General features: G+C 36.5%; 2 protein-coding genes across 2 annotated transcripts; both read right to left on the bottom strand.

Moving 5' to 3' along the window:
* Window positions 1-15,560: 15,560 nt before the first annotated feature.
* LOC140159561 (cytochrome P450 2D26-like) lies at window positions 15,561-16,923 on the bottom strand. The gene is made up of 2 exons (XM_072183052.1): window positions 16,410-16,923; window positions 15,561-15,742 (listed from the first exon to the last, which is right to left on the bottom strand). The coding sequence occupies exons 1-2, from the start codon at window positions 16,921-16,923 to the stop codon at window positions 15,561-15,563; spliced, it is 696 nt and encodes a 231-aa protein (XP_072039153.1).
* A 50-nt stretch (window positions 16,924-16,973) lies between these two features.
* Window positions 16,974-26,981, bottom strand: LOC140159562 (cytochrome P450 2B11-like). The gene is made up of 3 exons (XM_072183053.1): window positions 26,348-26,981; window positions 17,199-17,342; window positions 16,974-17,152 (listed from the first exon to the last, which is right to left on the bottom strand). Exons 1-3 carry the CDS (start codon window positions 26,979-26,981, stop codon window positions 16,974-16,976), a joined length of 957 nt encoding a protein of 318 aa, XP_072039154.1.
* Between the last annotated feature and the right edge of the window lie 573 nt (window positions 26,982-27,554).

Here is a 27,554-nt window from a genome sequence, read left to right on the forward strand (position 1 = left end):
AAAAATTAAGCTGTTTGAGATAACCTGTGTTAATGTCTTTCTGTACGTGTGCGAGTCATGGGTGATCACTACCGGGAATCACTAAGGACATGGAAAACAAGAGCAATGCCTTTGCAAAATCTTGATACAGATAAAGCGTGTGGATCGGATTCCAAATGAATCAAGAATCAACTGTACAATCAGACCATACTGCAGTTACTGTCCGTTTTCCTATACACAATACACAGTATGTCAATGTGACAGTGTGCGAGTCATGGGTAATCACTACCGGGAATCGCTAAGGACATGGAAAACAAGAGCAATGCCTTTGCAAAGTCTTGATACAGATAAAGCGTGTGGATCGGATTCCAAATGAATCAAGAATCAACTGTACAACACCACCCCACTGTTTGTGAGAGTCAAGACTCATCAACTCATATTTCTTGGCCACATACTGCGCACAGTGTCGACAACAGGTATAGGTGCAAGTAATAGGAATAGGTGAAACAAGCAACAAGGACATTTTATAAACATATTTCATGAAACAATAAAAGGAATTATTTGTATTAAAAGCTTGAAAGAGTAATTTCCAGTAACTAAATAGCGCTACCAGTTTTGTCATCAATAGATACATTTTATATCCGAAAACGCTTTAAAAAAAAGGCTATAAAAGTGAATAATTTGGTAAAAGAGGGGAAATTAAAGTTGAGAATGACTCAAAAGTAAAATATATGTGTTGAAAGAATTCAATTTGTTGCAAGATAAAACTCGGGTTTGGTTGTCAATACACTAAATGCAAGTTCAATACACTCAGCTGCGATTACCGTTTGTACTATCCATGTTTTTTTAATTTTTGTTTTTAAATTAGTAATTGAAGTATAAGCCTACTGTACAGTTAAAATATTATGCAAGAAGACATCAACAGGTGTTCATCATTGCGTGTAAGAACACTCACTAAATTTACCACTCTTAGAAATTAGGTAACTCCTTATGAATTAAGCAACACCCTGTAGTAACAAAATATATATTTTATATTATTCGACGTGTAATATTTTGACGTTACGAAAAGTATTAGACATAAAATATTATACGTAACATATGGAGTCTGCAGCTTCCCTTAAGATAGATTTGAGTCTGGCAATTTTGCCTGATGCAATGATCAGATTACCAATTCCAATGAAAGAAATCCAATTAGTTTTGCTTCAACGCACTTCTTTGGTGTTGCATATTACCACACACATAATTTTAAGGTGTATTTTGGGATGAAAATAATTCCCCGTTTCATCTCTACATAATCATATGACCGATTTTTGCGCGATTGCACAAACAAGCATACCTACATGGCTAAAACTACCTTAAATTCTTGGCAACACTGATCACTGCTGATTAGTGTATATTTCTACGCTAGGCTATTTTCACGAGCCACTCTCGCCCAGGCGGAAGTGCCTATACACCGCACGCAAGTCAATTGAAGCCGTACAATTTATCGCGAATTTAAGACCGTAGATTAGCATTAACCCTCTCACCACACGTTTTCATGTTAGAAATTAACACAAATCTCTGGAATGAAACGTCGGATTAAGATTATTTAAGGGGGTACTACACCCCTGCCCAATTTTGTGCCTATTTTTGCATTTTTCTCAAATATTTTAGCGCATTGGGGACAAGTAAGATGTGTATATCATAGGGGTAAGGACTACAACTACTGCATTGGAAATTTTATTTCAGGACAGACAACAGTTGTGGAGTTACAGTCAAAAATGAGGGTAAACCAATATTTGATCAATAAATCAATAACTACTTGCTTTGAGTTGCTGAATTTTCAGTACAGTAATTGTAGTCCTTGCCCTATAATGTACATATCTTACTTGTCACCAATGTGCTAAAATTTTTGAGAAAAATGCAAAAATAGGCAAAAAAATGGCCAGGGGTGTAGTACCCCTTAAACGCCAAAATGTTTCTTTCATCAATTCTCAGCCAATAAATTAGGTCTAAATCAATTTAAAAGTACTTCAATTTTTAGTGGACATGCCTACTAGTATTCCTAGTATTTGTCAATGCAAAATTATGAAACATGATCTTCATCCATGGCGTTGCCTATTTACAGACATTTCTTGTTAGATAATCATTTCACATTTTACATGGATTTAATTGAACTGGAGCCAAGTCCGAGTCTGATATAAAATTGGATGGTTTGAACCCAATGCACAAACTTATTGGTCGAGTTATGAGTTTTAAAATATTGGACGAGCCCAATAAATTAGCATCGGGTGGAAAAACATCCAACTTTATTATTATTATGTTTTCAGAATCTTATTTTCTAAGAAAAAGGTCAATCCAAAGGGCAGGACCCGATGTCAGACAGATGCCATAGACGCAAAATTAGTTTTTCTGTTGTGTATCATAATCATTAGACAGTCTGTTTACTGTTTCTTTCCAATTTTATTGACATCTCATATCCCTGATCTCAATAAGTCAATTTTTACAAACCGTGTAATATATTTGTGTAATACACATACTGCAGTTACTGTCCATTTTCCTATACACAATACACAGTGCTCTTGCCATTGACGCGTGACCTCTACAAATAGCGTACGTTAGAAGTATGGGGATTTGCCTAGTTAACGTCGCTGTGTGAAAAATAACCGGCCGATATTAAAAGTACTCTTCTAAAATTCTAGAAAATATAGTTTTGTAACATGTCCTAAATTTTTAGCTAATTTAGATGTTTGGAAATAGGCGTACGTTGGTGTTTTAGTGTATGTTATAGGTAATAGTACATTGCCTAGTTAACGTCGCTGTGTGAAAAATAACCGGCCAATATTAAAAGTACTCTTCTAAAATTCTAGAAAATATAGTTTTGTAACATTGTAAATTTTTAGCTAATTTAGATGTTTGGAAATATTCGTACTTTGGTGTTTTAGGAAGGATATGTAAACGACAGATAACACCAAAAATATGAAGAAATTATATCCAAACCGTGTTAAGTCAACAATCATTATGTTGCTCATTTTCAAGAATGCTGGTTAACAAAAAGCAGACCATTGTCTCATTTCGTGAACAAAGGTCCACATACCATTGTTTCCTTGCGTTTCCTTTATAATCGGTTACCCAACTGAAGCTATAAATACCAGCTCATTGCGATACCGCACATATAAAACAGACACATGTGCACAACCAGAGAAGATCTGATTTAAACAGTTGAACTGTTTTCAATGAGTGTTATCTTGGTTTAATAGCTTTTAATGGGGTTTAAGTCCTGCAAAGGTCGCGGTGAATTTTACTGTAGACATGACTGCATCATGACTCGCTAAAGTTCACGCATTCGCTTGCTAAATCAGAGCGTACATTGTACCAACAAGTGAAGTCCATGCTGAGAAATGCAGCCCATATCTCTAAATTGCGTGCGCGCACAAGCAGATTTGCCGAAAACCCCATTCCCTACTACATTAATCTGCTGAATAAGCAGTAGTGGCTTCCCTTTGTGCCCTTTTACATCTCTCTGCTGTCTTCCATGCCAAGTTGCCTTTTTTCATATTGCTTTTTATGTATATTTTGATGTTGATGTTGATGATGATGATGATGATGATGATGATGATGATGATGATGATGATGATGATGATAATGATGATGATGATGATGATGATGATGATGATGATGATGATGATGATGATGATGATGATGATGACGATGATGTAGTATCGATGTCAATTTGGATTTTGGAATACCTTTTGCTCGTAAGAGTTTGTGAAAATATCCTCTGGTTCTACACACGCTTGGTGATCTCCAGTTGAACTCTCCACAAGTTAAAGACTCGTACACTGCCTCATAGCCACTGATAAAGACAGTTCGCCCGAATGGAGTATGTATCAGACATACAGGTCCATACTTCTGGCCGCCAAGTATTTTGCTAAAATCCCTCAAAAGCTGTGGAAGACAACCGAACACTGGCCATGATCTTGGACCAGGCGGAAGATTTTTGATTCGTCTACCATGTCTACGATGTTGGTGTACGATGAACGTAAGAATAAGAAATACAATGAAGCAGAGTAACGCAGAGCGAACATTCAGAGAGGATACTATGCCCGCCACTAGGTCATATACAGCAGCCATTTTTAAATGTCAATGTTAAGGGAGTATTAAATACTACTAGAAACAATACTAGTGGATATAATCGGTTAAAGGTCTAACAACTCCTAGAGATATTGACCAGTGTTGACTCGATTTGTTTGCTATATATATAAAGATAAACAAGTAAATATGAATATCACCAATTTGATAGTGCATCTAATTGATGGCGTACGTACACTAGTGGAAGTTTTGGATGAGAAAACGGACATTTTGATGAGAAACGGCCAAAATGGTGAGAATTTAATTTTCTCATTCTTTTGGATGAGAAAATAATAATCGGGGATTAGCAATTGTCACCAGTTTTAATAAGACAATAATGATTGACACACACACCAGGAAGTTTCTCATCCAAGAGAATGAGAAAATTAAATTCTCACCATTTTGGCCGATTCTCATCAAAATGTCCGTTTTCTCATCCAAAACTTCCACTAGTGGTAGCAGGGAATAAATTGATTCCACAGCATGTCACAAAGGAGTTTGCTCTTGAACTAACTGAGCCATTAACGCACATATAACTCATTAACTCACACATAACTCTTGAAAAAAGTGCAAAAAAGGGCTTGCAAAATAATACTTGGCAAGAAATACAACTCATATACTGATGCAATTGAAGAATGTGGAATTCAGACTCTTTCTGACCGTAGGAAAAATCACAGTGTTAAATTTGCTCAGTCTCTGCCAAAATGTGATCGTACGAGCAATCTCATTCCCCCTACAAGGCGTTCTGAGTCTATGCATGGCAGAGAATTGCGCAATTCAAATTCCATCACTCGTTTACCTTGTAGAACTGAGCGGTTCAGAAAGAGTCCAATTCCACACTTCATCAACTTACTTAATGCTTAAAAAATGATGTTTTGTTTCACCCATTGATGCAGTTTAACAATTTGATGCAATTTAATTTAATTATTTTGATGTGACAATATTTATAGTATGGGTATGACAGTGAATATGAGTGTATTGAGTGACTTGGTGTGTATGCATATTATTTAGGGGGGTGTGTTTGGAAGTGTTTGTGAGGATAAGTGTGGAGATAAGATTAGTTTTTAAGGGGTTTGCTTTCATAATTATGTGCAATATAATTTTTGTGTTTCTCTCATGCTTTTTGATGCTTATTTGATTTGGTGTGTGGCGCGTATTATTTGTGGTCACTGTGTTTGGGAGTAAGAGGTGTGCTTAGGTGTCAAGTGGGTGTGTGTGAGTGTGGTGTGATGGGGGTGAGTGTGGAGATAAGCTTTTATTATTTTAATTATGTGCAATATAATTCTGAATATTATATGTTTTTCTTATGCTTATTTCTTGTAATATGTATTTTAATAACCTTTATGTGTAATAATAGTAAATAATTTGTTGATGTTTTAATATTGTAAAAAGTAACACAATTTGGCTATTTGCCACGATGTTATTTTCAATAAATATGAAATGAAATGAAATGAAATGAAATATTTAATTGTTGTTTAAACCAAGGTGTTTTCCCAACAGTATGGAAAACCTCATCAATAACCCCGATACCTAAAACACCCAATGCAAAAAGCCTTGATCAACTATGGGATATCAGCCTTACCCGACTCAACGGTAAGATATTTGAGAGCTTCCCCTTGTAGCACATCTGTTACCGTACCCATTTGTTCACATTTTCGTCCAATTGTGCTAACTTTCTCCCCATCTGGAAAGTCCTGGTTACGCCCCTAACCACTGATTGATAATTAGCTCCCTCCCGTATAATTTCTTCGTATTTTTGGTGTTATCTGTCCTTTACATATCCTTCCTAAAACACAAAAGTGCGACTATTTCCAAACACCTAATTAGCTAAAAATTTAGGACATGTTACAAAACTACATTTTCTAGAATTTCATAGAATACTTTAAATGTAGCTTGTACCGGGTTTTTTTTGTGGCATCCTTTAGAACTGAGCGGTCCGTGACCAATATTTTCGGTCAAATCTCCATTTAATTAACACGGGGAGTTGGCTAGCTATGAGCTAGCTATGCCTTGCCCTCACTCATATTTTACGAAAGTGCGACTATTTCTGAACATCTAACCTAGCTGTAATTTTAGGTCATGTTAGAGAAATATATTTGCAAGAAGTTTGGAGAATACTTAACTAGGCAAATGCATATACTTCTAGCATACACTATTTGTAAAGGTCGCGCGTCAATGGTGAGAGCACTGTGTATTGTGTATAGAGGAATCCAAATTCACGCATTCCTACACCTGACTAGCAGCCTTTAGTTGGGTAGCTGTCGGCTACAATGCACTCAAAATGTGAAATGATTCGGCCTTGGCGGAAATTTTAAACTGCATTCCATCACCCGTTTTACACCTTCCGCGAAAACACAGTCAGACAAAAGAATAACACAATACAGTTCCCTTCGACAAAACACACAGCATGGTCTATTCGCTGTTGAAGTGACATAATAATCGGATTAACTACACGCGGTATCTATGCATTGATGTACTTGTGAACAAAATGAATATTAAGTATGAATAGATGCGACGGGATTACCTGCGGAATTATCTCCACTCCCTCATTTCAAATAATTAGTTTTGGTTTCTCTTTTGTTCAGAAACCAAAAATCAAGGGATTAAAAAGTGGAGATGAACTGGTCTGCTATCATAACACTATTGTGCTGGGAGGACACAAGAGGGTATATATAATCAAAAGTATAATGGCCTATAACCATACGTATATAATAGCCTATTGTGCTAACATTTTCATTATCGATATCTATCAACGCGGGCGACTGTTGATGCTCTCTGCCGTAGGTGGCACACTTCCATGACACCTTATAATTACACCCGAGTTCCGAGATTCGTTTGATAAGTTATGCATAGACATCGTTGAGACATAAAGGATGGATATATACGAGGCCTACATGTAGAAATCATGTGCATTATATTGAGGGGTGGGGGGTGTTTTGTTTATTTGTCTGAAATATAAACGATGCATGATGATGTAGATGATTTGATTATGAATTAGATTATTCCCGGAAAGCACAACCCATACCTCTTACCTATGTTCCCTCCGCCACCTATATATAACCTCCTCCTCCCCCTCCCCACACTCGATATCGACTCTTCCCTATTATTCCACTCCACTCTTGAGCCCCCCTCTCCCCCTCCTTCCCTTCCCCCTTCCAATGCTGTCTCCCCTCTGTTTCTCTTTCTCCTTACCCTTACCCCCCCCACACACACCCTTTTCCCTGGCGATCTTCTCTCTCTCTCTCTCTCTTCAATAAATAAATTGAATAAAAGTCAGTTTAAACCAGCTTTCTATGATGTTGATCTTCCGTCATGCGCCATGCACATAAATAGAGTTGTGTATAATAGTGTTTATATCACTGAAGTCATAATCTGTCAAGTGTCTATTGTAATGTCTGTTGAAATATTTCGATGGTCTATATATTTTCACAGTGAAATCAGCTTAGGCTATTTCGTAGTCTCAAGTCAATGCTTTCAAACCAAATCAATGCTTTCAAATGTAGCCTGCTTTGTTCGACTTCTCTGCTCGTGAATATTGCACTGCGAAATTTAAACATTTCTTTTGTATACTTAGATCAGGTAACTCGAAAATCCTGTAATTTTATTCGTCACACCACTTATAAGAAACTGAAACCAAAACCGAAACTACCTGTCACAAATGTTTAGTTTTAAACAAAAGGTAGAAACAATGAGTTCGATATCTTGTGATTCAAGTGGTTAGGCAGGACAATAGGAAACCACGTGACCAAAACCAAAACCAAAACTAAAACTCAATATTTGAAATGAGGCATTGTATATATTATTAGCTATATTATTCTATTAACCCTCCTCGTCCTTGCATCTTCTCTAGGTGTTAGGCGGCTTTTATTTGCACAATTGGACGCTCAAAACACCAAGTTGGTGCTAGCGGCTACCCAAAGATGTCCGACCAAATCCTGACCATGACTTGGCTCCTTGGATTCGTCTATAGGAAAACGGACAGTAACTGCAGTATGATAAAAGACGTATAAAGTTGTTCTCTAAAACAGAGTTTTCTCAGTAACAAGATATCGCAGCGTGTGAAATGTTGGTGCATTGGATGTAGCTTAACATTTTCTTTGTGTGTTAACACAAATTTTTAGAATAAATTTGAAAACCATTCTTTTAAAGCCTTTTTTCGCACCATGTTCACAAGATCAAATACGCGTTCCATGACGTTTTTTTTTTCAAATGTGCGCCCCGTATAAAACCACGCCGATTGATTGTTTTCTTCTTTTTTGTATTGTACTACAAATCGATCAAAGAAATAATGTTGCCATGGGGAAGAACCAAATACAGTACCCATTAAATCTTAAGCCTGTTTTTAGGGAACATTTTCGAGAATCTTGCTTGAGAAAACACTGCTTTTTTACATTATCGATATCTTGATTGTGGAACGTTAATTTTGACATCTACCAACATAATTTCTCAACTGTCTGTCGATTACTCTACCACTTGATTTTCATTCCTAATTGAAGCTACTTTTGCAAAAAAAGAGTTTTTTCGTCATCGATGCGTCCGGTTGCGGAGGAATGCGCTTGTTTATCATAACAGCCTGCATGCACTATTGATCATGTAGTCAGTTTAAGACCAATAGATTTCGTAAGCTGCCTGTGTGGAGCAGTCGACTAGCGCGCTTGATTGATAATCTCCTCGACTATTTGTAATTGTTTTGAGCTGGTCAACTAGTACGGGTTCGAGTCCCTGTGTGGTCCAATAATTCTATTTTTTTTTTCTTCTTTTCTTTTTTTCTTACTTTTCTCTTTTTCTGTCTTCTTTCTTGTTAGTTTATTTCTTTCTGACTGCAGTGATTGATTGTTTTTGCCGGGTTTTTTATTATTGTACAATTCATTAATAGGCCGACTAGTCTAAATAGGCGCGGCCTATATAAGCCTATGAATATTTTTTACTAATTAGATTGGTTGTTGGTTTATTATTATTGTTGTTGTAGTTATTGTTGTATATTGCATAATCAGGGTAGACCTACTAGGCCTATTACTAGTCTATAGCGGCATTGATTTATTTCACGACAGATATCATCTAAGGATAATAATTATTTAAAAAAATGAAAACTTATAAAATACCATAGAAAAATTTCAGAAACCGGCTTCCCCCACCCCGGCAACCCCTATCATGGTTGCCCCCTCCCTCCCTATCCCTGCAACATAGGATGACTCACGTGCCACGGTTTCATAGGTTCGTGGTCATTTTGCATTGATACACCAAGTAGGCCTACGCTTGAGTTCATTTTTTTCTGCATGGCTGTTTCTATTATTAACTTACGCCCCTCTGGAATCAAGCCTTGAAAATCCATTGTATTTAACCTTAACTCACATATTTAATAGGTGTTTAAACCAAGGTATTTTCCTAGCAGTATGGAAAACCTCATAAATAACCCCGATACCTAAAACACCTAAGGCAAGAAGCCTTGATCAACTAAGGGATATTAGCCTTACCCGCCTCAACGGTAAGATCTTTGAGAGCTTTAAGGGAGCCTTGAGAGCCGCACATACCCGTACCACCTTTACATGTTAGTGAGCCCCCCCCGGGGACTATGGTCGACTTTTACCCTCACACTGATGAACAGCAGTACGGTTATGTGAAGGACAGCTCAACTACTCACTATCTCATGATCTAGTCAGGGCCGTTCCGACCATTAGGCCAGGTAAGGCGGTCGCCTAGGGCGGCAAACGCAGAGGGGCGCAAAAAATTAAAGGGCAAAACAAAAAACGGGAATGGAGAAAGAAAAAAATGAGGGCGGATAAAAAGAAAAAATGGGAGGAATTAATACAAAGGGGCGAAAAGAGAAACAGTAAACAGGGCGGAAAAGGATAAGGGGGCCTGAGAAAAAGAAAAGAAACGGGGCATTCAGAGAAAAGGAAAGAAGACACGGGCGGAGAAAAAGGAAGAAGTGGGCGGAGAAAAAGAAAGAAGAAACGGGCGGAGAAAAGAAGATGAAAATGGGCGGTGAAAAAACAGAAGAAAAAATAAAAGAGGAGAAAAGAAATAGAAAACACTAAGTGCCGAAGTAGAACAAAAAGTGCGATAAAAAATACAGCAAAGAAGGAAAACCATAGGCGTTGATGTCAGGGGATGGGGGTAAATTCCCCCCAATATTTTAATAGTCAGGGTCGATGGTCCATACAATCATTACCCAATGTTGACGCCTGTATGTTCGTTTCTGACAAATTAACCTCATAATAATTTGGCCATTTTGGTCCCAAGAGTGCAATTTTTTCGCGCTTCGCGCGAATTTATTCCATTTGGCACAATATTTCAACAGTTTAGCTTCAAAATGACAAAATTTGTGCCATAAGCTTATCATGTCGCCAAAAGGGGCTGAATTCACTATATTTCAAGAAAGTTTTTCCCAACCTCATCCCCCCCCAAATATGTCAAAAAGAAATCTACGCCACCGAGGAAAACGGTCGTGGACAGTATACAAATAGGTCAAAACTGATTAGTTTTCAAAGGGGTACCCCCCTTAACACTTTTTTGGTACTGCTTTGGTGGGGCGGCCGGGAGAGGCTTTGCCTAGGGCGGCAAAATCCCTAGGAACGGCCCTGGATCTAGTGGATGTTGTAGACACTGTCCTTAAAGGTATTGACGAGGCTGGCCATTATGCAACCTTACTAAAGCCTTTGACAGGATTAATCACAATATTGCTGTTCAGAAGTTAATTGATATAGGTATTCGCCCAAGTATTATTCCTGTCATTAGTAACTTTTTGTGTAATCGCACCCAATCTGTTAGAAGCCAGGTCATCACCATGTCAATCTATTTGGGGGGGGAGTGACCCAGGGCACTAAATTTGGTCCGATTATTTTTCCGCCATGGTCAATGATGCTGCGTCCGAAGCCCCCCTGAGGTGGAAATATGTTGATGACCTGACGTTTGGTGAAGTTGTAAATACTAAGACAGGTGGTTGTTCACAACTATAAAAAGATCTTGATGGTTTAGGTGAGTGGTGCAACAAAAAATACACGCTAACAAAACCTTCAAAATTTCATATTATGCACATCAGTTTTTGAAAAGAGAACATTCCTTCAATCCTTTGCCTCTCAATGGATCTGTTTTAGATGTCACTCAGAATATGAAACTTCTTCGTATCACCTTAGAAAGTGATCTTAGTTGGACTACTAAAGTCAATTCAATGATATCTCGCACCTCTAGACGAATGTATATGCTTTATGTTTTAAGACGCTTCAATGTTTCGTGATCTTCATCTTTTCATATGATACAATTACCCTTTAACAATTTCATAATATTCCTATCGCATCTTTGATCTTCGGGTTTTTATTGAATATCAATGATAAATCAATGATTATCGAATGCGTCACATATCCTTGACTTGATCTTTTCAAATGATACAATTACAAATGTACCTTTCAACAATTTCATAATATTTATTAATATACCTATCACGTCCTTGATCTTCTAGTTTTTGATGAACGTCAATGATAAATAAATGATATTCTTATCCGTCACATCCTTGATCTTCATTTTTTCGTATGACACAATTCACCTTAAAAACATTTTTGATTGAACATGATAAATAAATGATACTAGTAATCTCGTGCGTCACATCCTTGATCTTCATTTTTTCATATGATACAATTACCTTTTAACAATTTCATAATATTCCTATCACATCCTTGATCTTCGAGGTTTTTTGAACATCAATGATAAATCAATGATAATCTCATCCGTCATATCCTTGATCTTCATCTTTTCATATTAATCAACTACCTTTCAGCAATTTCATAATGTTTCTATTGCATCCTTGATCTTTGAGTTTTTATTGAAAATCAATGATAAATAAATATAAATGATAATCTCATGCTTCACATCCTTGATCTTCATCTATTCATATGATACAATTACACATACTGCAGTTACTGTCCGTTTACCTATACACAATACACAGTGCTCTTTCCCATTGACGCGTGACCTCTACAAATAGCCCTACGTTAAAAGTATGGGGATATGACTAGTTAACGTCGCTGTGTGAAAAATAACCGGCCAATATTAAAAGTACTCTTCCAAAGTTCTAGAAAATATAGTTTTTTAACATGTCCTAAATTTTTAGCTAATTTAGATGTTTGGAAATATTCGTACTTTGGTGTTTTAGTTAATGTTATAGGTAATAGTACATTGCCTAGTTAACGTCGCTGTGTGAAAAATAACCGGCCAATATTAAAAGTACTCTTCTAAAATTCTAGACAATATAGTTTTGTAACATGTCCTAAATTTTTAGCTAATTTAGGTGTTTGGAAAGGGTCGCACTTTTGTGTTTTAGGAAGGATATGTAAACGACAGATAACACCAAAAATATGAAGAAATTATTTCCAAACCGTGTTAAGTCAACAATCATTATGTTGCTCATTTTCAAGAATGCTGGTTTACAAAAAGCAGGCCATTGTCTCATTTCGTGAACAAAGGTACACATACCATTGTTTCCTTTCGTTTCCTTTATAATCGGTTACCCAACTGAAGCTATAATACCAGCTTTATTGCGATATCGCACATGAAAACAGACACATGTGCACAACCAGAGAAGATCCGATTTAATCAGTTGAGCTGTTTCAATGAGTGTTATCTTGGTTTAAGGTTACGGAGGGTGAAAATTCCACTCAACTTGTCTTTTGTTTTTTAATTTTTATTTATGAAGTATATGTATATATTAAACATCTCAGAGATGTAGATTGAAATAATTGTATCAACAAAGTATTTTTTTAATTATTTTTGTGTATCAATATTTGCTCTAGATATCCCACAGCACTAATTCTTTTTTAAAGACAGTTCTTGTTTTAAGGGGACACTACACTAAATCCTTCCGCATTTGGTGTAACCATGGAAGTACTATAGGTGTAACTCATGGAAGAAAGGAAGGTGTGAGGGGCTATCATTTTCTTTGGAAGGGGGAATCCCAAATATACATGGGGGGCCCGTTGGTTAGATTTTAAAAGGTGTGCCAAAATTTCCAGTCATCCTACCCTGGCCCTGCTCTCGGCCAGCCTAACTTTGCCAATGTGGAAACTTTAAATGGTCTAGATATTATGATGCAGATTTGAATGTTTCTGTAGTGTTTCCTAAGCCTTATAAAGATGCACTCTGTAAATGTTTGCCAAAAACTGCTCCCCCTTCCCCATTCTACCCTCCCCCAGGACTCATAATTATTATGCACCTAGTTACTTTATTGTATTTTCACATGTATTTCAATGGGACCTTTATTTAGTGATGTGCCCCCATAGTGATTATTATTCCAGTGCATGAACTGGCAACCCTATCATTTTCATTTGATTGCTAAAATCACTGAAGCATAAGCACAGTGGAGCATGAGTATTCAACCAGCACTATACTAGACAAAATCAATAAAATAAGTACTATCACCTTGGCCCTGGCAACACTAACTAGCATTGTAAACAAGTTAGCACATGGTTTGAACATGATATAGATAGTGTGGAAGTTTTGGCAGAAATTTGTCAATTTCTGCAAGTTTTGTGAAAATCAATTGATACTTCCCATGCAGTAAGGATTATCAGTAGTAATACAGGAGCACTGCACCTGGAATATTATGGGATTGTGAATTGAGTACTGTGAAATAGCAGAAAATGTGAGTACTTGAAACTAAATGTGTGCATATCTCAGAACTCCATTTTGGACCATTTGGCCTGATATGCTGAGATAAAATAAATTATTTTTAATGTTTCCCGTAGCTGATTCATAACATTTTGATATGCATGTGTTAGCTGATACTTCAAAGAAATAATGTAGGGAAAAATTGTGTCAATATATTGACACACTAAATTAATATTTTTGTTGCAAAAAAGACGACATTTACCCCATCATTTTCATTGACATTCTGTGAACATGTAAGCTTACTGTTTTAAATCAGGAGGACCTATCGAAAGAATAAATAGGTACATTATTTCATTGGTTTGTTTGTAACACATATGCGAAATGGCAATGAAATCGGACCCTCTCCCCATATTTTCCTGGCCTCTTTCCCAAAAAACCTTATGCTCATGAAATTGAACACAAATTGAAACACTTACAAAGTACATTTGTGTATGAGCTATGACGTTTTTGACGATCATTTCTGTCGTGCGATGTCTCGGACTGTCTTGTTTTCTTGGGTACTAAGCTGCAGTGGCGTAGCTAGTGGGGGGCAGTCGGTTCATGTAAGGCCGTCGGTAGACGAAAGGCTTTGGTGAAAAGCAAATTGGATTAAGAAATTGATCATTTTTTACCGTGCTTATAAGAAAAAAGGGCAAAATTTTAAAAATATGTAAAATTGTTCATTGGTTTTAGGTTCGTAGTGCCTATATTGCTTTTTTTTTGTGCTCTTCACTTTTTCAAACCATCAAAAAAAAATTTGGGTCTACAAATCTGAACCTTCGTCGGTAAAAAATATTGCCGTCGGTAAATTTACAAGTTGTGCCCCTACGGGTTTCGAAATCCTGGCTACGCCAATGCTAAGCTGTGACGTGCGCCAACAAATTTACATCATAATTGTACTTTCCTAGCATTCATGAGATCAGAAACACGCGGAGGGCGGACTTACCTGAGGGCCGCGGACACTCCCCGGTCTCCCCTACTGTATATAAATTACAGATTCATGTAAATGCCTTATTTTGTCTTTGAAATACACGGCTTTTGGCTGAACCACTAGCAGAAAGGTCCTAAAATTTGAATTTTTATGATTTTTACGATCGTCCGGATGAGCAAATCACTGAATGAGGCTTTAAAACATTTTTTTCTAAAAGAAGTACATAGAAATATAACCATGATAGTCGCACATAATCAAATGTTTGAAAAACCAATATCTGTGGACAAACTTTATTACACAATAGCAAAAAAAAAATTAAAAATTTGCCAAATCACTTCTATTGGTTCAAATAAAATTTGATTCTCAGACTCAGAGTGTTATAATTGTTGTGACGGTAATTCATTCGATAATTGAATATTGATCATAGTGCAGTATTAGCATGATAACCATTCATCAAATGAACGTTTTTAAATCCGTGCATCAATTGCACTGACTGAAGCGATGTTTTGTTTGTGCGTTGAATAAAGACACTCCTTGATAACCCTGCAACCGATACAGACGTGCCCAGGATTGGCTCATGATGTTTATTTACATTGGTCAACATGATGGCGAATATATTGTCATCATGTCTTGCACGTGAATCATTATTCAATACTTATGCTGCATCATGTAACTCTGGTAAGACTTATTAACACACACATGATGTATTTTGATCAGTTTGTCTGATGATGTAAATTCATAATAAATTCTTAAACTTAATTTCTGTTTCATCTGGTTCATTTCGTCATAGTCATTCACGTTCCCGTCCATTCCCTCATTCTTTGGGATCATGTACCTCGCTCTGCGCTAGCTGCTTTTCCCTTGGACTAATTTCCCCAATTTAGATTCATAATATAATACTCTAACGTGCAATGGCGCAAATGTCGTATGGATATGGTGCGGATATTATTGCTCCTGGTTTAGGGCGAGTATCTAAACTCTCTACATCTGGTGACTTCTTGAAGCTAAATCGATGCATCAGATGCGTGTAAAAGATGAAGAGTTCCATCCGACCCAGCTGTTCTCCAGGACACACTCGTTTACCTGTATATTAGTAAGAAAACGTTCAGAGAGTGAATACTAGGCTATAAAATGAATACTTATCATTACTCTTTGAACAAGTTCATTAAGAAACTCAGTATCTACCGTAAGAAAACCCACACTGACAAATATCTTCAGTTCTCCTCCCAACACCCCTTACATCAAAAACTGTGAGTTGTTAGAACGCTGTTTATATACAAGAGTGGCGCGTTGGTAACAGAGGAAGCGGGCGGATAAAAAGACAGAGGAAAATAAAATTCGCGAAGCATTGACCACGTGCGGCTATCCAGAATGGTCAATTAAGAAAGTGCAACAAGACAGATCCACTCCTAAGACAAAACGTACTTCAAAGCGAAAAGATGACAGTGAGAAAACGAAAGGCATGGTTGTGGTCCCCATACAAAGAGGACGCTTCTGAGCGAGTCTCACGAGTGTTCAAAAAACACGGGTTCTCTACTGCCATGAAACCACATCGCACCATTCGCAGTATGCTCGTCCACCCTAAGGACAAACTTTTCCCTCAACAAAAAGCGGAGGCCATTTATGAGATTTTAGTCTGGTTTGAGTATTTTGTTTGAGCCTGTCCCATTAAGGATCCAAGCGTGTCTCCGTACGGACCGACTATTTAAATAAACACATTAACAAACAAAATAAAAAAGTAGTAACCTACCTGCACCAAAGACTATCTGTCCAGGAATCTTCTTGACCTGTCCTTTTTCATCCAGAAACCTCTCAGGGTAAAAAACATCAGGCTCATCGAACACGGAAGGGTCTCGTGTCACGGAGTACAAATTAGATGTTATATTGGTACCTTTTGGGATAGTGTACCCCCGAAATTCCACATCTGATCTTGTAAATCGTCCTGACACCCTGATTATGCATGCAAAACGCTGTATCTCGTGAATAACTGCTTCTGTATATGGTAGACTAAGTTTATCGGACAGTTTTGGTAAACGATCTCGTCCAACTACTGAGTCAATTTCTTCATGTACACGCTTTTGTACATCGGGATATTTCAGCATGTACAAAAGTGCCCAGCGTAAGGTGGTTGATGTTGTCTCCGTCCCTGCTAAGAAAAGGTCATGAACCACGGCCACTAATTCGTCATCGCTGAAATGTGTTGCAATGCCTTGTTCTTTTTTCATCTGTAAATCTTTCAAGTAAACATCAATAAAGTCTCTCATATTTTCTTGATCGTATGTATCGCGATGCAAATTCACGATATCTTTCAGGATTAGTCTAATCTGCAGTAAAGACGGTAACCCACCTTGGCTAAAAATGGCATAATCATTAGAAGTCTTGTTACATTAATGTAACCTAACGAATCTTCCAGCAGATGTAATAGTTTCATGAACTCAGGATCATGGTATTCATATCGCTTCCCAAAGACAACTGAGCAGATCACATTGGAAACTGCATTGCAGAAAAGATTTGTTGGGTTAAATGGGTTTCCCATTACCAGCAGCAATTTCATGAATCAAGCATTCACTTTCCGTGGCGATTTGATCTTCAAAGCTTCTTTTGCCAACACCAAAACTTCTGAGAACTGTCAATGAGAACCTGCGATGCTCCTTCCATGCATCGCCGGTTCCCCAGAGGATACCTATAAAGATTTAAACACAACGTGAAAAGATTTAAGCACAATGTGAAAAGTTCCGAGTCTAATAAACTGTTCTCCTCTAATCGGACTGTTGACATTAAAGATGCTTGAATGAAATGTGGCGAACATCTCGTTAATATGCCCTTGTGCTTTACACGTTGGGGTTTTAGGGGCGGGGTGGGTTGGGTTGTGGGGGTGAGATGTGTGGGGGGGATAGAGAACTTAATAATTCGATGTCCAATGGCCCTGCAGATCTTAATTTTTGAGTTATGAGTGAGCTCAAATATTGTGAAACACTTAAACTTCTATACATGCAAATTAACAATTGAATAAACCTCGCATTGTACCGGCACTGGGATAGTCGGCAGGGGCCCGGCGGACAAGTAAGTTTGACCACGCTTAGCAATTTTGATCGCGTGCATCGTTTTGAATTGCAGCTTTGGAAAATCCACCAACTTTCATATATTGGTATCAATCTTTGTCAATTTAGAGTGTTTGGTAGCAAATTTGTCATCAAATTGGAGCTAACAAGATTCTGTACACGACCTTATTAATATCAATCAAATTGTCATAACAAGATCAGGTTTTGGTGTAGGACGGGTTACGTAACTGCGGACTTTCTTTATTTGAGGTGTTTATAAGAAAATAATGGGGTCATTAAGGGATCCAAAATGAGCGTTTATTGCGTTTCGACAGTATTTTTTGTGTGACATGAGAGCACCTCAGACCTATCGAATTGCATTCTGAATACGAAGCATGTCTTTCTGATATCAAATAATTTTCATTTTTTTTAAATCACAATATAATACAAATTTTATGACAAATTATAAAAATTTGATATTTATCAAATTTTTGATATATAACAGTCCTTGAAGTAAATTATATAAATCTAATGATATATTCTTAAAGTGTATGTAGCAGGGAGGAAAAGCCGACGGTCAATTGAAAAGTTTGACCTTTCATATTGAAGATATGGATTTTTTCCCAAAAAGACCTAATTTTTTTTTGGTGTTTTGGGGAAAAAAATCCATATCTTCAATACGAAAGGTCAAAATTTTCAATTGATCGTCGGCTTTTCATCTCAGGCCTACACTTTAAGTATAAATCATCAGATTTATTAAGTTTACTTCAAGTACTGTTAAATATCAAAAATATCAATTTTAATGATTTGCCATAAAATGTGTATTAAATTGCGAATTTCAAAAATCAAAATTATTTGATATCAGAATGACATTCTTCGTATTCAGAATGCAATTCGATATGTCTGATGTGCTCTAATGTCCCAAAATAAATACTGTGCAAAGGTTCATACCCCAGCCCTTAAGTGAGATCACATATATTGGGACACACCAATTATATCTGTGATGTAAGGAACTCACGTGGTTGCGACAGTATCTACATGCAAATAATGTTTTGGAAAATTTTCACGTTACTTGAATACATACTGGCCTATACTGCAACAAACATTTTGCTGTTTTGGCATACTTGTACCCGAGTCCAGCTCGTCCGACTCCGAGATGAGCCGAGTCCATGTGTATCCGTGTCAGAGCCAAGAAAGAGTAACTCGAGTCCATGTCCGAGGTGGCGAGTTCGAGCCGAGTCCAACAAAAATAAGATTCGATTCCGGACTCGAGTCCGGCTTGAGTCGGGAGTCAGAATTCATGCCTGGGGAGGGGGTCAATCAAGATATCTGCCTACAGTCATCGGGTAGTAGGGGCTAATTGGGCATAACATTTTGAAAGAATAGAGTCATTTGAAAAAAGGGGTCATCGGGTACAATATTTCCAAAAAATGGAGCAAAATTCCTTTATTTTGTTTCTAATCATACTGCAGTTACTTTTTTCCTATACACAATACACAGAGCTCTCACAATTGACGCGTGACCTCTACAAGTAGTGTATGTTAGAAGTATTGGCAATTGCCTAGTTAACATCACTGTGTGAAAAATAACCGGCCAATGTTATTTAAAGTATTCTCTGAAATTCTAGAAAATATAGTTTTGTAACATGTCCTAAATTTTTAGCTAATTTAGGTGTTTGGAAATATTCGCACTTTTGTGTTTTAGGAAGGATATGTAAACGACAGATAACACCAAAAATATGACGAAATTATTTCCAATATCTCATTTTCAAGAACGCTGGTTAACAATAAGCAGACTATTGTCTCATTTCGTAAACAAACCTCACACAGTATTGTTACCTTGCGTTCGCTTTATAATCGTTCACCCAACTGAAACTATAATACCAGCTCATTGCTCATTGCACAGGTAAAACAGAAACATATGTGTAGTGTGGATTTAACCAGAGAAGATCGGATTTAATCAGTTGAGCTGTTTTCAATGAGTGTTATCTTGGTTTAATAGCTTTTAATGGGGTTTAAGTCCTGCAAAGATCGTGGTGAATTCTACTGTAGACATGACTGCATCATGTTTGTCAAATGTACAATACAAATTTGCTTCGAAAAGAGAATTTGAAATTTTGGTTTGCGTTTGATGGAAGGAAACAGATGAACCACAAAGGGCAGTTACCCCCCCTTTTTTTTTTCCCTGGCTACGTACGCCTAATTTACCTTAGGTACTTTATTTTACGCGTGCATTACTTTTGAATTAGATAACAAGGGATCAATGATGTACAATTTTTTAACGGAGATCAGATGAAAAGAGGGCGGCCATACAGGGTTAGCTAACGGTGCATCGCAGTACGGTCAACGACGATAACCGTTAAAAAATCGATATGCTGCCCTCTATAGATAAAGCATTGATCCCTTGTTCTCTAATTCAAAAATAATGCATGCCTAAACATGAATTTACCAAAAGCCGAATCCGGATTCGGCCGTCTGCCGAATTTATAACGAATTATGTGCACAGTGTCACTGTGCTTGGACGTGTCCAGATCAGAGCAGACCTGGGAAAATAGATGATGTGGGTTTTTTTGTTTTTGTTTTTTTTTTTTGATGTTGAAATGGCCTACCTTTTGCTCGTAAGAGTTTGTGAAAATGTTCTCTGAAGATACCCACGCTTGGTGGTCTCCAGTTGAATTCTCCACAAGTTAAAGACTCGTACACTGCTTCATAGCCACTGATATACACAGTTCGCCCGAATGCAGTATGTAGCAGACATACAGGTCCATACTTCTGGCCGCCAAGTATTTTGCTGAAATCCCTCCGCTGTGGAAGACAGCCGAACAATGGCCATGATCTTGGACCAGGCGGAAGATTTTTGATTCGTCTACGATGTTGGTGTACGATGAACGTAAGAATAAGAAATACAATGAAGCAGAGTAACGCAGAGCGAACATTAGAGAGGATAAGTTGCCCGCCACTAAGTCATACACAGCAGCCATTTTTAAATGTAAATGTTAAGGGTTAAAGGTCTAACAACTCACTATCTAATAGAGATATTGACTCGATTTGTTTGCTATAATCAAATTATATAGATAAACAAGTAAATATGAATACCACCAATTTAATAGTGCATCTAATTGATGGCGTACGTAGCAGGGAATAAACTGACAAGGAACGAGGGATGTAACTTCCCCTTGTGGCACATCTGTTACCCATTTGTTCCGATTTTCGTCCAATTGTGCGACCTTTCTCCCCATCTGGAAAGTCCTGGTTACGCCCCTAACCACTGATTGAAAATTAGCTCCCGATGATCGGAATAGTCCTACACAATTACCTTTCGGCAATTTCATAATATTCACATCACATCCTTGATCTTCGAGGTCAATAATGAACATCTATGATAAATGAATGGTAATCTCATCCGTCACATCCTTGATCTTTATTTTTTCATATGATACAATTCACTTTTAACAATTTTTTATAGAACATCAATGATAAATAAATGATAATCTCATGCTTTACATCCTTGATCTTCATCTTTTCATATGATACAATTACCTTTTAATAATTTCATAATATTCCTATCACATCCTTCATCTTCATCTTTTCATATGATACAATTACCTATTAACAATTCATAATATTCCTATCTCATCCTTGATCTTCGGGTTTTTATTGAACATCAATGATAAATAAACAGATAAATGATAATCTCATGCGTCACATCCTTGATCTTCATCTTGTCATATGATACAATTACCTTTTAATAATTGAATAATATTCCTATCGCATCCTTGATCTTCGAATTTGATTGAACATCAATGATAAATAAATGATAATCTCATGCGTCACATCCTTGATCTTCATCGTTTCATATGATAAAATTACCTTTTAACAATTTCATAATATTCCCATCCCATTCTTGATCTTCGAGTTTTTATTGAACCTCGATAATAAATGATAATCTCAACCGTTACCTCCTTGATCTTCATCGTTTTCAGTAATTTCATAATATTCGCATCACATCCTTGATCTTCGAGTTTTTATTGAACATCAATTATAAATAAATGATAATCTCGTGTTTACATCCTTGATAGTCATCTTTTCATATGATACAATTATCTTTTAACAAGTTCATAATATTCCTATCACATCCTTGATCTTCATCTTTTCATGTGACAAAGTCACCTTTATACAATTTCAGAATATTCCTATCACATCCTTGATCTTCGAGTTTTTTTGAACATCAATGACAAAAGATAATCTCATCCGTCACATCCTTGATCTTCATTTTTTTCATATGATACAATTCACATGTAACAATTTTTATTGAACATCAATGATAAATAAATGATAATCTCATGCTTTACATCCTTGATCATTATATATATTTACATATGATAAAATTACCTATTAACAATTTCATTTTTTATCGCATCATTGATCTTTGAGTTTTTCTTGAACATCAATAATAGGTAAATAATAATCTCATGCTTTACATCCTTGATCTTCATCTTTTCAAATGATACAATTACCTTTAAACAATTTCATAATATTCTTATCTCATCCTTAACAATTTCATAATATTCCTATCGCATCCTTGATCTTCGAGTTCTTATTGAACATCAATGATAAATAAACAGATAAATGATAATCTCATGAGTCACATCCTTGATCTTCATCTTGTCATATGATACATATTACTTTTTAATAAATTCATAATATTCCTTCACATTCTTAACAATTTCATAATATTCCTATCCCATCCTTGATCTTCGGGTTTTTATTGAACATCAATGATATATAAATGATAATCTCATGCGTCACATCCTTGATCTTCATCTTGTCATATGATACAATTACCTGTTAATAATTGAATAATATTTCTATCGCATCCTTGATCTTCGAATTTGATTGAACATCAATGATAAATAAATGGCAATCTCATAATATTCCTATCACATCCTGGATCTTCATCTTTTCATATGATACAATTACCTATTAACAATTTCATAATATTCCCATCGCATCCTTGATCTTCGAGTTTTTCTTGAACATCAGTGAAAAAGAGATGATAATCTCATGCGTCACATCCTTCATCTTTTCATATGATACAATTACCTTTAACAATTTTTATTGAACATCAATGATAAATAAATGATAATCTCAAGCTTTACATCCTTGATATTCATCTTTTCATATGATACAATTACCTTTTAAAAATGTCATAATATTCCTATCACATCCATGATCTTTGAGTTTTTAATGAACATCATTGATAAATAAATGGTAATTTAATAATATTGCCATTCCATCCTTGATCTTCGAGCTTTTATTAAACATCAATGACAAATGATATTCTCAACCGTTACTTCAGTAATTTCATAATATTTCCATCACATCTTTGATCTTCGAGTTTTAATTGAACGTCAATTATAAATAAATGATAATCTCATGCTTTATATCCTTGGTCTTGATCTTTTCATATGATACAGTTAACTTTTAACAATTTAATAATATTCCTATCACATCCATAATCTTCGAGCTTTTATTGGACATCAATGATAAATGATAATCTCAACCGTTACATCCTTGATCTTCATCTTTTCATATGATACAATTCACTTTTAACAACTTCATAATATTCCTATCGCATCCTTGATCTTCGAGTTTTATATTGAATATCAATGATAAATAAATGGCTATCTCATACGTCACATCCTTGATCTTCATCTATTCATATGATACAATTCACTTTTAACAATGTAATAATATTCCCATCCCATTCTTGATCTTCGAGTTTTTATTGAACCTTGAACCTCGATAATAAATGATTTAATCTCAACCTTTACCTCCTTGATTTTCATCGTTTTATATGATACGATTCACTTCAGTAATTTCATAATATTCCCATCACATCCTTGATCTTCGAGTTTTTATTGAACATCAATGATATATAAATGATAATCTCATGCGTCACATCCTTGATCTTCATTTTTTCAATTCAGTTTTAACAATTTAATAATATTTCCATCCCATCCTTGATCTTCGAGTTTTTATTGAACATCAATGATAAATAAATGATAATCTCATACGTCACATCCTTGGTCTTCATTTTTTCATATGATACAAATACTTTTTAACAATTAAAAATAAGACGAAGAGTGATTTATTTCACAGGTAGCCAGTGTTACGAAAAATATGAGTTATATGATCGCGAGATTTTCAGCTAGTAACAAATCTGACAACTGAGTTCTGTATTCGTTGACGCTTTGACGCCTTTTAAGGATACGATACATGATTTACCGACAAGTGACTCATTTCGGATTGCGATCATGAATTTTGAAGAAAAAAAAGTTTCCACAGGCTTCGTTGGGACTCGAACCAGCGATTCTAAACTTCCTTCGATAGTATTGAAAAGGTTAGTAAACTTTTCTCTAAAAGTTTGAAAATGGCATTTATCGAGTTTTGGCTCTGTCAACTCTAAATGCATACATAACCTTTAAATGTCCACAAATCATGCACTACTCATGTACTTTGATCTCGATATTTAAGGCATTGCCTATAAAATGATATCGATAGAAGATCGTTATCTGTCTCGTCGATGCATTTGGTTCCCTCACATTAAAGGCCCATTCAGTACTGATCCCAGCGAAAATGAAAACAAAATTGTGTATAAATTGCTTAAAAGTGAAGGTTAAGTCATTCAAATTATCATTGGGTATTTTTGAAATGAAATTTTTGCAAAAAACGAAGAAAACAGCAGTATTGACGAAGTTGAAGCCCCATTGAAATACATGCAGCTAATTTATATATATTTTATTGGGGAGACCGCGGGGTGTCCGCCCTATTTTGGTCTTTCTAACTAGCCTAGCGATGTCAATTTTGAAACGATTTTGACGATAATTTCTGTCGTGCGATGTCTCGGACTGTCTTGTTTTCTTGGGTACTTAGATGTGACGTGCGCCAACAAATAACATCATCATTGTACTCAGTTGCCTAGCATTCATGAGATCAGAAACACGTGGAGGGCGGACTTGCCCGAGGGCCGCGGACATTCCCCGGTCTCTCCTATTTTTTTAAATTGCAGATTCATGTAAATGCCTTATTTTGTCTTAATACACGTCTTTCGGCTGAACCACTAGCAGAAAGGTCCTAAAATCTGAATTTTTATGATTTTTACGATCGTCCGGATGAGCAAATCACTGAATGGGCCTTTAAAACAGTTTTTCTAAAAGAAGTACATATAAATATAACCATGAACGTACATAATCAAATGTTTGAAAAAACAATATATGTGGACAAATTATTTACACAATATCAAAAAAAAAATTGCCCAATCACTTCTATCGGTTTAGGGGCCTACATAAAATTTGATTCTCAGACTTGGGTGATATAATAGTCTAACGTGCAATGGCGCAAATGTCGTATCCGAGCCAGCTGTTCTCCGAGACACACTCGTTTACCTGTATATTTGTAAGAAAACGTTCCGAGGGTGAATACTAGGCTATAAACATGATAAAATGAATCATTACTACCGTTAAAACTCTACCGGATTTACTTTTATCAGTGTTCTTTGGTCCTGTACTCAGCTTCCTTGGGCATCGTCCGATTCTGTACTTTGCAAATGATACCCAAAAGGTGCGGTGCTCATTGCATTGTGGAATATGGTAAACCAATCTCTGCTCAATATTCACTCGAGCAAAATGGTTTTGATATTGGTAAAAACGTTTTAATAACACACTAAAACAACATTCTTGTTGTCAAAATGATATTGTAAATATATCTTGCAACATAACATGTTTTACCAAATATTTCGTCAACATTGAAATAACAGAGCATTGTATTCCCTTTATATAACCCGGCGTTTTCTAGCGACATTTTGCGAATAATGTCGAACACGTTTTGCGTTTGCCGGGTAAAACGGCCCGATGTACCATTTTGTCTAGTTTGATTTTTTTTGCTCTTGTAGAATGTACACCATGTTGCCCAGAAATCTTGATTTTGATTTGGATGAGATGAGCTGGGATTTATAATACTAACCCCTAAAATACACCAAATTTGACGAAAAGCTTTTTCTGGGCATTAAAAAAATTAAAGAGAGCGCAGTGATTTTTAGTACGTTACGCACAGGCACAACGACTATAATAGCCGTTGATCCATAAGCCTCAGCACATTTTAGAGGTTGTCGCTGACCACATCATTCCATAAACCATTAAACAACAAAACAGGGACTTGCAGCTAAGAAGCGAACACCCTAGATATTCCACAATTGACCTCCACAGCCAGGAGCAGCTCCCCGAGTTTCGTACGCGTTACAACGAGACTATAAACAGCAAGTTCCTTGTCCAGGTGAATTTCAAGCCAACTCAATTATATACGAGAACGTACTAACCACCGCCAGGGTTCGGACCCGCAACCTCTCGCACCATAGTCGAACACCTTATCAATTAAGCTAACCTGACTTATTATTAAATTATTTTTGTTCAAGATTATGGTAGATTTACTTTTATTTCATAATATTTTGCTTATTTGTATAGGCTTTTTAGCCTGGTTTGAGTATTTTGTTTGAGCCTGTCCCGTTAAGGACCCAAGCGTGTCTCCGTACGGACTGACTATTTAAACAAATACATTAACAAACAAAATAAATAACGGTAGTAACCTACCTGCACCGAAGACTATCTGTCCAGCAATCTTCTTGACCTGTCCTTCTTCGTCCAGAAACCTCTCAGGGTTAAAAACATCAGGCTCATCAAACACGGAAGGGTCCCGTGTTACGGAGTAAAAACTGAATGTTATATTGGTACCTTTTGGGATAGTGTACCCCCGAAATTCCACATCCGATCTTGTAAATCGTGCTGTTCTCCTGATTATGCATGCAAACCGCTGTATCTCGTGAATAACAGCTTCTGTATAGGGTAGACTAAGTTTATCAGATAGTTTGGGTAAACGATCTCGTCCAACTACTGAGTCAATTTCTTCCTGTACACGCTTTTGTACACCGGGGTATTCTAGCATGTACAAAAGTGCCCAGCGTAAGGTGGTTGACGTTGTCTCCGTTCCTCCAAAGAAAAGGTCATGAACCACTGCCACCAATTCGTCATCGCTGAGATGTGTTTCAATGCCTTGTTCTTTTTTCATCTGTAAATCTTTCAAGTAAACATCAATGAAGTCTTTCATATTTTCTTTATCGCATGTATCGCGATGCAAAGTCACGATATCTTTCAGGATTAGTCTAAGCTGCAGTAAAGACGGTAACCCACCTTTTGGAAAGAATGGTATCCTGGCTAAAAGTGGCATCATGATAAGAAGTGTTGTTAGAGTAACGTGACTTAACGAATCTTCCAGCAGATGTAATAGATTCGTGAACTCAGGATCATGGTATTCATATCGCTTCCCAAAGACAACTGAGCATATAACATTGGAAACTGCATTGCAGAAAAGATTAGTTGGGTTAAAGGGTTTCCCATTACCAGCAGCAATTTCATGAATCAAGCATTCACTTTCCGTGGCGATTTGATCTTCAAAGCTTCTTTTGCCAACACCAAAACTTCTGAGAAATCCAGAATTTGAGTCTTGTAACACATTGATTGAAATCCATTATGTATAAAAGTCCACTTGTAATACATTCATTGCAGGAGAATGACTTTTGAAAAACAAAATGGGTTTAATCAAGGAAAGTGTGTGGTTTATATTACATGGCAGTATGCTTTATCATTATACATACCTGTGTGCTTTATTTTGTATTATCTTACTAGTGGTAATCTCATTCCAACATTCGTTCATGAAAGTTCATCTGTGTTGGTATAAATCATAATTTTGATTTAAACTTTTGATCCAAACACAGGGAATTAATTCCTACCTCGGAATTTT

Source organism: Amphiura filiformis, chromosome 8 (assembly GCF_039555335.1).
Source record: "Amphiura filiformis chromosome 8, Afil_fr2py, whole genome shotgun sequence".
NCBI classification, from domain to species: domain Eukaryota; kingdom Metazoa; phylum Echinodermata; class Ophiuroidea; order Amphilepidida; family Amphiuridae; genus Amphiura; species Amphiura filiformis.

Excerpts from the sequence above, each read along its gene's own strand:
- LOC140159562 (XM_072183053.1), bottom strand. The coding sequence starts at position 26,981 with ATGCCACTTTTAGCCAGGATACCATTCTTTCCAAAAGGTGGGTTACCG. Across the intron at positions 17,343-26,347 it reads ACAGATAGTCTTCGGTGCAG|GTATCCTCTGGGGAACCGGC; the intron begins GTAGGTTACTAC and ends AAATCTTTATAG. Across the intron at positions 17,153-17,198 it reads GATTCATGAAATTGCTGCTG|TTTCCAATGTGATCTGCTCA; the intron begins GTAATGGGAAAC and ends TCTGCAATGCAG.
- LOC140159561 (XM_072183052.1), bottom strand. The coding sequence starts at position 16,923 with ATGAGAGACTTTATTGATGTTTACTTGAAAGATTTACAGATGAAAAAA. Across the intron at positions 15,743-16,409 it reads ACAGATAGTCTTTGGTGCAG|GTAAACGAGTGTGTCCTGGA; the intron begins GTAGGTTACTAC and ends ACTAATATACAG.